Here is a 10,233-nt window from a genome sequence, read left to right as displayed (position 1 = left end):
TTCAGTCTGATTCTGAGCAATCGATCAGATGTTGTAATGCACTTGCAGGCAAAAACTTATCCTGGAACTGTCCTCTCAATTCGCATGTACAAGCCACAGGTTTTTTTTTTAAAGTTCGAGACTGGGATGTGCCTGTGCAGAATGGCTGAATTTGGTAGTCATGTAGGTTTTGATTGTGATTTAAAAATCACATGGCTGCTCAAAGAACCACATTGTCGTATAGGTTTGATGCATTTTGTGGTCTTTTTTTTCAAGGTATAGTTTAGATCAGAGAGGTGGGTAACTTTGCACACCTACAGACATCCTCAAATTTTGTCTCTTCTTTGTGTGAATTTTTTGTCAACAAAGTTCCAAATCTTGAGGACATCTGTATCGGTCAAAATGGTGTATTTGCACCATTTCAATATCTGGTGCGCTTGCACCTAATACGCACTGTTATATATTGTTTTTTAGTTATTTGATTTGTATTACGGAATATCATCATAGCATTAGCATGTGCATTATACTAGTGTATCTAAACGGACACCAACCGACTTTATCTTGTGTGTAGTAGGGCATGCTGGAGGTGTGTTCTAAGAACTACTGATGTTATTAGTTTGGTTAAGCCCAACTGGTCAACGGTGGATAGTTCGGTTTAGCTTGATTAATCTAGGTTGTTCCAGAGACAGGGTGGCGAGTGTCCTATTCTACCGATGATATCAATTGTTCCTTGGATTTCTCACTCCTTCCACGCATTCCTTTGATGTTTCATTCCTCCGGATGATTTCTCAATCCTTCCATTTTTAAATATATAAATACAGTGGGTGGTATGACATCAAGCTGGATACATGATGACATCCGTCGAGGATGAAATGGATGTTTCAGATGCTCGTTCAGAAAAAAAAAATAATGGAAAGAGTTCCGGCTTCATCCCCCTACCAAGAGGAAATCAGTCCAAACATTGTTACATGCAGTAGATCAACACTACTACTGAATCAGATTCAAAAAAGTAAGTAGAGTATCACAAACCAATCCGTAAACTAAATGGCCAACCATGGGAGGCAAAAAAAAAATGAAGAGCCATCTCCAGTGACTGACACGCCTGGATCATCTTCGTCTTTATATCATCGTTATGCTGCAATTGCGCCCATTGTCAAAGCCAATGTGTTCCCCTGAAAAGAACCTGCATAAAATTTTTTTGTTGGCATTTGTCAAAAACAACTTCATTCCTTGTGAGCCAAATTGCCCAACAAAAAGTCTTTGCCCTTATTAATAGGTATAAATTCGGATTTTGCCCTCCTAACCATTGATGAAACAAAATCTCAAAGTTTAGAGGTGGTGCAATTCCAAAAACAATGTGTGCTGCTCGCCACAAGAATCTAGCATAAGCACATTCGAAAAAAAGATGTTGGACAGCCTCTACAGAGTGACAGAAGCTACAGGTTTTGCTACCATTCCAATTTCTTCTAGCTAAATTACCTTTTTTCTAGCTACAGGATTTAGGTGCTCGTTCAGAATTAGGCATCGGCAATGTGTTTTGTGGTTATTTATGCTAGGCGTAGTGCTAATAAAGCTGCTCATCTTTTGGCGAGGGATCGTGGATGCTGTAAGCATTGAGTGATGATTGTGTTAAGCCTTCATCTCTAAAACAGAAAGCATTGCCGCAAGAACATTTCTGTACTTCAATATATCATCAGAATAAGCAGCAAAAAACTGTCATCGTTGACTCGTTCCCCGCGGCATTTTCATCCAAAGCAGACTAATCTCCCTGCTGACATCTAACAACCAAATGTACAAAGCACATCTCTATAGGCCGGGATCGCCGCGAATCCTACGCGTTCGGCACTGCCATGATGGCCAGGGCCTCCCTGTTCTGCCCCAGGACGTTGAACACCGTCGCGGCGATGTGCGACGGCGTCAGCCCGGCCTCGGCCAGCTGATCGGCCGGCGGCCCGTGGTCGATGTACCTGTCCGGAAGCACCAGAGGCCGCCACTGCACAAACACCAAGTCAAGTTCATCGTCGGTCAGCTAATTTGTTTCTGAATTTAATTTTGCAGTGGAAAAACTTGAGAGATCTTGTATTGTATTCTCGTCAGTTTTAAAAGGTCTGCAACTTGCCTTGAGTTTGCCGTCCAGAAGGCCGTCCAGGGCCATGAACTGGGCGACGTGCGAGCCGAACCCTCCGATGGAGCCTTCCTCCACGGTGATGAGCACCTCGTGGGACTTGGCGAGGCTCCTGATCAGGGCGTGGTCCAGCGGCTTGCAGAACCTGGCGTCGGCGACGGTGACCTTGAGGCCATGGCGCTCCACCAGGGCCGCCGCCGCCAGGCAGTACTGCACCGCCGACCCGTACCCCAGCAGCGCCACCCGGTCGCCCTCCAGCAGGATCCTGCCCTTACCGACCTGCAATCGAAATTGATCGCATCGCGCATCGATCGGATCAGCAAAAACGGGCCATGAATTCATCTCCCCCGGTTGCAATCAGCAGGAGATGAGGCCATGGAGGTTTACGTTTACCTCGAGGGGGGTGCCTTTGTAGTTGGGCGGCAACGGGACGCCGATGCCGTTGCCTCTCGGGTACCGGAAGCAGGACGGGCGGTCGTCGATGGCCGCGGCGGTGGCGACCATGTGGCAGAGCTCGGCCTCGTCGGACGGGGCCATGACGACCATGTTGGGCAGGCACGCCATGTACGTGACGTCGAACGCGCCGCAGTGGGTCGGCCCGTCCGCGCCGACCAGCCCGGCCCTGTCCATGGCGAACCTCACCGGGAGCTTCTGGAGGTCGACGTCGTGCACCACCTGCATGCGCCGGCCGGCAGCTAGCGGCATCAGTGACCGATCGAGCGAGCACACAGAAGAAGGAAGAAACGATGCTGCTGCCAAGAGAAAGGGGAAGGGGACCTGGTCGTAGCCGCGCTGCAGGAAGGACGAGTAGATGGCGCAGAAGGGCTTGAGCCCCTCGCAGGCGAGGCCGGCCGCGAACGTGACGGCGTGCTGCTCGGCGATCCCGACGTCGAAGCAGCGGGTGGGGAAGCGGCGGAGGAAGTAGTTGAGCCCCGTGCCGCCGCCCATGGCGGCGTGGATGGCGACGATCCTGCTGTCCTGCTCGGCCTCGGCGATGAGCGCCTCGGCGAAGTAGTTGGTGTAGGACAGCGTCTTGGCCGGCGACTTGAACTGCTTCCCCGTCGCCGGGTCGAACTTGGCGACGCCGTGGTACTTGTCGGCGGCGCGCTCGGCGTAGGGGTAGCCGCGGCCCTTCTCGGTGACGACGTGGACGAGGACGGGGCCGGTGGTGTTGGTGCTCTTGACGTCGTTGAGGATGGAGATGAGGTCGTCGATGTTGTGGCCGTCGACGGGGCCGATGTAGTAGAGGCCGAGCTCCTCGAAGAGCGTGGAGCCGGGGCCGCTGATCATGCCGCGGGCGTACTCGTCCACCTTCGCCGCCAGCTCGTGCACCGACCCGCCGATCTGCTTCGTCACGCCCTGAATGAAACATGAACGAGATGGCCGCCCGGTCAGAGTCGTCTCGTCCTGAAAACCTGGGCCGTCGTTTCCTTTTCTATTTACCACAATCTTTCTAAGCCCAACAGCAATGGGCCTGTTGCAGCCTAGCCCATTCAATTGTATATCTACTAAGACCAAGCCCAGTCTAGGAGAATTTCTAAGACCAAACACCTGAAGGTTGGACTAAAAAACGCATCAACTTGTTGAGATCCATCCATCCCCGAGCAGCTTTTGTTTATGCAAAGAATCGATTGCCTAGTGGGCACTACTCGAACCTACATATTGTTGTTGCATCCTCGCCAGCCATCTCCGGTGGACACATCCATCCATCCCGGGCATGCATGGCGCCCAGAAGAAGAGCACAGCACGCCACTCTCTGCAGCTGACGCGGCTTATTCTGGCACGTCTAGCGCAAGCGTCCAGAAGATGTACTACGACTGCTAATTTTCAGGCGCTATCTTCCACTCTTCCAGTTCCAGGGGAGAAAAAAAAGAAAAGGGTAAGAAGCTCCAAGCACGGCGTCTTGGTGGACGCGATACTGACACGTCGTCCGCTGTCGACCTGCCTGAGTGAGGACAAGGCAGCAGCTTCCTACCATTTCCCCAAGCGAGAGCGAGTTCATAGAATAGAATTTGAAAAAGAAATGATCGTTTCAGGCATGGATTGACGTGTCAGGTTGATGAGGGTTTGTTTGGTTACCTTGGCCACCTCCCGGAGCTCCCTGAGCGGGCGGCTGGACTGCAGCTTGCTGAGCGCGCTGCTGAGCGCGCCGACGGGCGGCACGGGCCCGTCGAGCGTCGCCGTCGGCAGGGAGACCTGCTTGTTGTCGTTGAGGATGACGACCATGTCGGAGTCGAGGTAGCCGGCGTTGTTCATGGCCTCGTACGCCTGCCCCGCCGTCATGGCGCCGTCGCCGATCACCGCCACCACGTTGTTCTTGCCGCCCTTGAGGTCCCGCCCCACCGCCATGCCCAGCGCCGCCGAGATGGTGGTGGAGCTGTGCCCCGTGCCGAAGCAGTCGTACTCGCTCTCGGCGCGCTTCGTGAACCCCGCCAGCCCGCCGGTCTGCCGCATCGTCGGCATCTTGTCGCGCCGCCCCGTCAGGATCTTGTGCGGGTACGACTGCAATGCCAATGCATGCACCATGCTTAGATTATTAGTTAATTGACCCTTCCCCTGACCTGCAGGTTAGATTAGATACTAGATGGCCCGGCCGCCCGCGAGCTGCCTGGCCTGCCACATGGAGCTCACGCGCGCTGCCCCCCGGCCCGGAGCGAGCGAGATGCGGCGCACCTGGTGGCCGACGTCCCAGAGGATGCGGTCCTGCGGCGCGTTGAAGACGTAGTGCAGCGCGACGGTGAGCTCCACAACGCCGAGGCTGGACCCGAGGTGGCCGCCGGTCTTGGAGACGTGGAAGATGACGTCGGAGCGGAGCTCGTCGGCGAGCTGCCGGAGCTCCTTCACCGACAGGTTCTTCATGTGGACCGGGTAGTTGATGGTGTCCAGCAGCGGCGTCGGCGGCCGCTGCGAGTAGTACTCCGCCTCGCGCTCGCGCTCCGACAGCGACGCCGACACGCACGCCGACCTCCGCCGACCCTGGCCCTGCACGCACGCACGCACCATTATTATTCACCATCTCCAATTTAAACAACAGCCGAGCTACTTGCAAGTTGCAACACGCAATTACCACGAAGCCAGCAACAATTAAGCTTGCGTAGAGCAGAGCAGAGGACGCTCACCTTGACAGCAGGCCTGGCCTGAAGTTGCTTGTGCGCATGGAGCTCGGCCGCCGGAGCGAAATGGGAGTCCTGAGCCGGCACGCCGAGGAATCCCCGCGGAACAGAGAACGTCGACAGCGCCATTGCTCCTCCTGCTCAGGACCGCAGCAGCAGCTTCTCCCAATGGCGGCGCTCGATTTCCTCGAGAACCGACCCAAATGCGAGTGCCGAGCTTGAGCTGCAAGCTAACAGTAGTGGCGGCGGCAGTGTGCCCGGAGGATGGCGGGGGATTCGGTCGGGGAGTGCCCGGAGGGGGAGAGTGAGGAGACAGCCCTGGGCTGGGAGGTTCCTATAGGAGTAGTGGTGCGCTGCGGCCGGCGGGAGAGGTGATGGGGTGATGCTGGCGGGATGTGGCGATAGGGGTGGGGAGGGCGGCGAGTGTGACCGTGTGGGTGACCACGGAGGTGGGGAAGGCCATGGCCGGGCGCGTGTGGCTGGAATTCATTCGCCTGTGCGCGCCCCCAAGTGCTCGCTTTTTTTTCCTCCCCCAAGTGACCAGCGGGAGCGGGAGCGGGAGCGGGAGCGGGAGAGCAATGGGCGCCCTACCAATCTCGCACGCCATTGGGCCAGCTCGACGAAGTATCACGAGAGGATAATGTGGGATAAAATAAAATCTATAGAAATATCAAATTAGGCCCTAAGGGTGGATATCGAGCGGCTCGGCTTGGCTCGGCTCGGCTCGAGCTGGCTCGTTAAGATAACGAGCTGGCTCGGCTCGGCTCATTATTTCAGCGAGCTAAAGATCCAGCGCGGCTCGGCTCGTTTACTGGCTCGAGCCGGTTTGTTTAGCTCGTGAGCCGGCTCGATAATACTGATGATGCATCTCTACAAAGACAAGAACAACGCAAAAAATAAATCGGAATCATGTGTATTTATTATACTAGTGTAGATTGTCAATATTCATCCAAATAATGACTGTTTGGATCTTTGCAACATAATCAAATCAGAATTATAAGTTAATCTCCAATCTGGAAAAAAAATCCAACGAAAGTTCAAGTCTAAAATTCACCGGATCGTTGCCCTTCAATTCCCCCGCAGCTAGCTATGCCCATGGCCGCAAAAGTAAAAGGAGGGATAGAGGGGGGGATGGAAGCAGATGTCAGACACAAGCTCGCAGCGGATCCTGCTTGGTGCGGAGCTCCTCCCATTGACCGTTGACTTGCTGATATCTCCACCTCAAGCACGAGGCCTTCACGGGTGAGGGCAGGATCTGCAGAGGGAAGAGCGGATTGCGGGCGTGGGAGGAGGTGCAGAGGAAAGAGCGGACTGCGGGAGAAGAAGGCGAGGTCACGGCCGCAGAGTCTTCGTCTCCGTTGTGGCGGCGCGACGGGAGTAAAAGAAGCCAAGGCCGAGCGAGCAGGGGAACCTGGAGTCATTTGCGGTATTGTTGGGCTGTTGCGGGCCTTAGATCTCTCGAGGCTCATGGTCTATTTAGAAGTGAACCACCAGCCTACGCTCTCTGTTAGGCCGGCTAGCATGCTGCACTGCTCGGCTCATTTGGCTCACAAGCCAGCTCGAGCTGGCTCATTAACGTAACGAGCTAAAATGCTAGCTCAGCTTGTTAAAAAAATTAAACGAGCCGAGTCGAGCCAACCCAATAATAAGTCGAGTCGAACGAGCTACCGAGCCACGAGTTTTTTTGTCCAGCCTTACCTGCTTGGACCGGAGGGAAGAACGTAGGAGAAGCATTCCTGAGAAACCGTTTTCTATCTAGGATGGGATGAGATGGGATGGGAGGAATCGGCCAGGAAGTGTCCACCGGACCAAAGGAAGAACAAAAACATGCGTACTTTTGGACGAAACGAAACATCCACCGAAAGCTCTTGTAAGGTTTTTTTCTATATTTTTTAGCATCTGCAAGATTTCTTTTTTTCAGTAAGGGTGTGTTTAGTTGGTGAAAAAAATTGGATTTGGCTACTGTAGCACATTTTGTTGTTATTTGATAATTAATATACAATTATGAATTAATTAGCATCATTAGATTCATCTCGTAGAATCAGTTAGACTATGTAATTAGTTATTTTTTTAACTACATTTAATGCTCCATGCACGTGTCCGAAAATTCGATGTGATGGTTACTGCGCAAACTTTTTTTAGAAACGCCCCCTAACCACTTTGCTAATGGTATCATGGTGTTACAGTGGTCACTGCCAGCGTTGCCGGAGCTTTATCTTCCATATCGTGCACGCCCGTCAACCAGACCGCTCAACCTCGCGCGGGCGAGATACTAGAGTAAGATCTCATCTCACCCCTACCAGCTAGCACAAGCAGATGGATTCCCGGTTGGAGCTCACCTCACCGTATGAGCTCTACGTGGCCGCAGCTCAAGCCAGGATCTGGAGCTGGAGGGAGGCGACGCAGACTACTATAAAGATCTGGAGCTAGTCACATAGAATTTCCATCATTCATATAGAGTGTGATCGGATGGGTGGCTATGCTTCCATCATTCATATAGGGTGTGATCGGATGGGTGGCTATGCCTTTAGCCAGACTTCCACAATACAGTCTATGGATGTTTGGATGCCTACATTACCTTCTAAGTCTGGCTAAACTAGTGCAAAAAGCCACCTCCTGCCTGCATTGTGGGGAACGCCCAATTTGGGCGTTTCCAACTTACGCAGGCTGCATGAACTTCCGTAGTGCATCAACTTGTTCTGGTCACCTCCATCTCTCTAGCACCTTCCCCTCTGTTGCTCCGCTCGTGGCCACCAGCGCTGCAGCACCCCGCTCGTAGAGGCCACGCCGCCCGCCGGAGCCTCGCTGTTGAGGACGCGTGCCGCCGCCTCCGGAGCTCCGCCGTCGAGGCCGCACCGCTCGCTGGAGCCCCGGACAGAGGTAGAGAGGGAAGGAGCCCCGCCGCGGGAGGAAGGACCCGGCGAGGGGGCGCGGCGAAGACGCGCGGCAGAGGACTTCGCACCGCCGCCGGCGGATCGACGCGCCGCCCCCGCTCCCGTGCGGGCCGCCCTGCATGCAAGCGGCAAGTGCCTGGGCTGGCCGGAGGGCGCCACCGCGTCGAATCGAAGGAGGGAAGGGCCGCGGCGGAGCTCCACAAGCACCAGGCCACCTCGCCGGCCGAGCTCCGGGCCTCCTCCGCGCCGCTGAGCTCGAGTCACGCCGACCTCGTTGTGCCGCCCGCCGCTCCTCATGCCGGATCCGGCCACCGTACAAGCTCTGATCCGCACGGCGGAGGTGGCGAGGGAGGGAGCTCGGGAGGGCGCAGATCCGGCCGCCGCCGCCATCGGAGGGAGCTCGGGAAGGAGGGGGGAGGAGGGAGGAAGGAGGTGGAGGCGCGGCGCTGACCAACTCACCGGAGTGGGAGAGAAGAGGAGAAATAGGGGTGGTAATTTCACCAACATTCAATGCAAAGCCATCCTATCAATATCTACAGCCAACCAAACACAAGCCGGACAACACATGCCTACTGCTAGCCACCCAACTAAATAGAGACGAATTGTACTAGTTAAACCTGGTCAACTCTAGCCTGGCTTAGTTTTCTAACCAGGCTAGAACTAGTCAGGGAACCAATCACACCCATAAATCTTTCCTTGAAGTTGTAAGTCACTCCATCATATCATCTAAAATGTATGTGATGCATTACATTGCTTCTCCCACAAGACTTAGATATGATACTTCAAAAACTCCACGGATACTAACCACTTCAACTTAGCAATTCACACATGGTAAGCCGTTGCTTCACCAAAAGTTGCTTAGTCCCTCGCTCTAGTCATCTCGATTGATTTCTTCACCACTTACTTTTGTCTTATTGAGTTAAACTTTGCACATTAACAATAAATTCCACTTTTCATTCTCATATCTTCTTATATTTATCTTACTTTGTAACCATGAACCTTTTGACAAAAAACTCTTCGCAATGCCAAGATATAATTAGAAATCATAATTATTTATTGTATAAATATCTTGTTTATGTTTTTTCTTCACAATATGTGTGACTTTCAACAATATATCACTTTTATTTGATTCCTCGATACATGAGCTAATGATATCAAATTTTATTCAAATTAATTCCTGCTCATTATATCTTCAATAAACGCATTCGTCTTTTAATCATATTGTCATTCAACTCACGAAATTCATTAGAAACCTAGATGCATTTACACAAAATTTCTATTTTCAGTAACCACTTTGATAATAGCATCACGGTGTTAAAGTGGCGGCCACTGCCAGTGTTGCCGGAGCTATATCTTCCATGTCACGCACGGCGCACCATGTCACGCTGGTCGGCCAGACTGCTCGACCTTGCGCCCGCCGGCCGAGATGCTAGAGTAAGACCCCATCTCACCCCTACCAGCTAGCACTAGCAGGCGGATCCCCAGCTAGAGCTCACCTCACCGGGTGAGCTCGCTGTACGTGGCCGCAGCTCAACCCAGGATCTGGAGGGAGGCGACGTGGACCACTATAAGGGTTTGGGAAGACAGAAAGAAGTCGAAGATGATGGAGGAGGATTCTTGGGTTAATTGAACACTGAAACAGAAGGTGAAAAAGTTTCAGTTGAGACCAAACCGTAGAGAAAAGATTTAGCATATTTTGCTCACTGCTGGCGCGTCGGCCATCAAATTAACTAGGCCCATAGCTGCTTTTTCTTCTGATACGTGTCTTTTTGAAAGAAAAGATAATGATTAATCCACTACTAGAAAAAAAAACCATTCGTCCACCTCCATTTAATACCGGTTGTTTTAAATCCGGTACTAATACCAATTTAATACCGGTCGTATAGCACCGTGCCCCCACCTGGTACTAAATGCTATCATTTAGTACCGGTTGGTGCTATGACCCGATACTAAATAGCTCTCGAGCCCCCAAGCCATTTAGTACCGGGTCATAACACCACCCGGTACTAAATTGTGTGGTCTTGGCTCGGTACTAAATGGTCCGTCCTGGTTACTTCAAAAGGATAGTATATTCAGTACACTCACATGTGTTGTGTGGGTGGGATAGTAGAGGAGACTACAC

The 10,233-nt window shown here is 52.8% G+C and overlaps 1 protein-coding gene across 2 annotated transcripts; it reads right to left on the bottom strand.

The window, feature by feature from the left end:
* Positions 1–1,603: 1,603 nt before the first annotated feature.
* LOC120665497 (1-deoxy-D-xylulose-5-phosphate synthase 1, chloroplastic) lies at positions 1,604–6,668 on the bottom strand. Of its 2 annotated transcripts, XM_039945077.1 has the most exons (7): positions 5,224–6,668; positions 4,778–5,086; positions 4,184–4,606; positions 2,882–3,463; positions 2,498–2,779; positions 2,099–2,383; positions 1,638–1,972 (listed from the first exon to the last, which is right to left on the bottom strand). In XM_039945077.1, exons 1-7 carry the CDS (start codon positions 5,344–5,346, stop codon positions 1,811–1,813), a joined length of 2,166 nt encoding a protein of 721 aa, XP_039801011.1. In that variant the 5' UTR covers positions 5,347–6,668; the 3' UTR covers positions 1,638–1,810. The 2 variants fall into 2 exon arrangements, with proteins under 2 accessions (XP_039801010.1, XP_039801011.1); XM_039945076.1 differs by having other exon boundaries at positions 1,604–1,972; positions 2,498–3,463; positions 5,224–5,712.
* Positions 6,669–10,233: the final 3,565 nt, after the last annotated feature.

This window comes from Panicum virgatum, chromosome 3N (genome assembly GCF_016808335.1).
Source record: "Panicum virgatum strain AP13 chromosome 3N, P.virgatum_v5, whole genome shotgun sequence".
In the NCBI taxonomy this organism is placed as follows: Eukaryota; Viridiplantae; Streptophyta; class Magnoliopsida; order Poales; family Poaceae; genus Panicum; species Panicum virgatum.
Note: the sequence above shows the minus strand (reverse complement) of the source record. Positions and strands in the feature narration are given on the sequence as shown.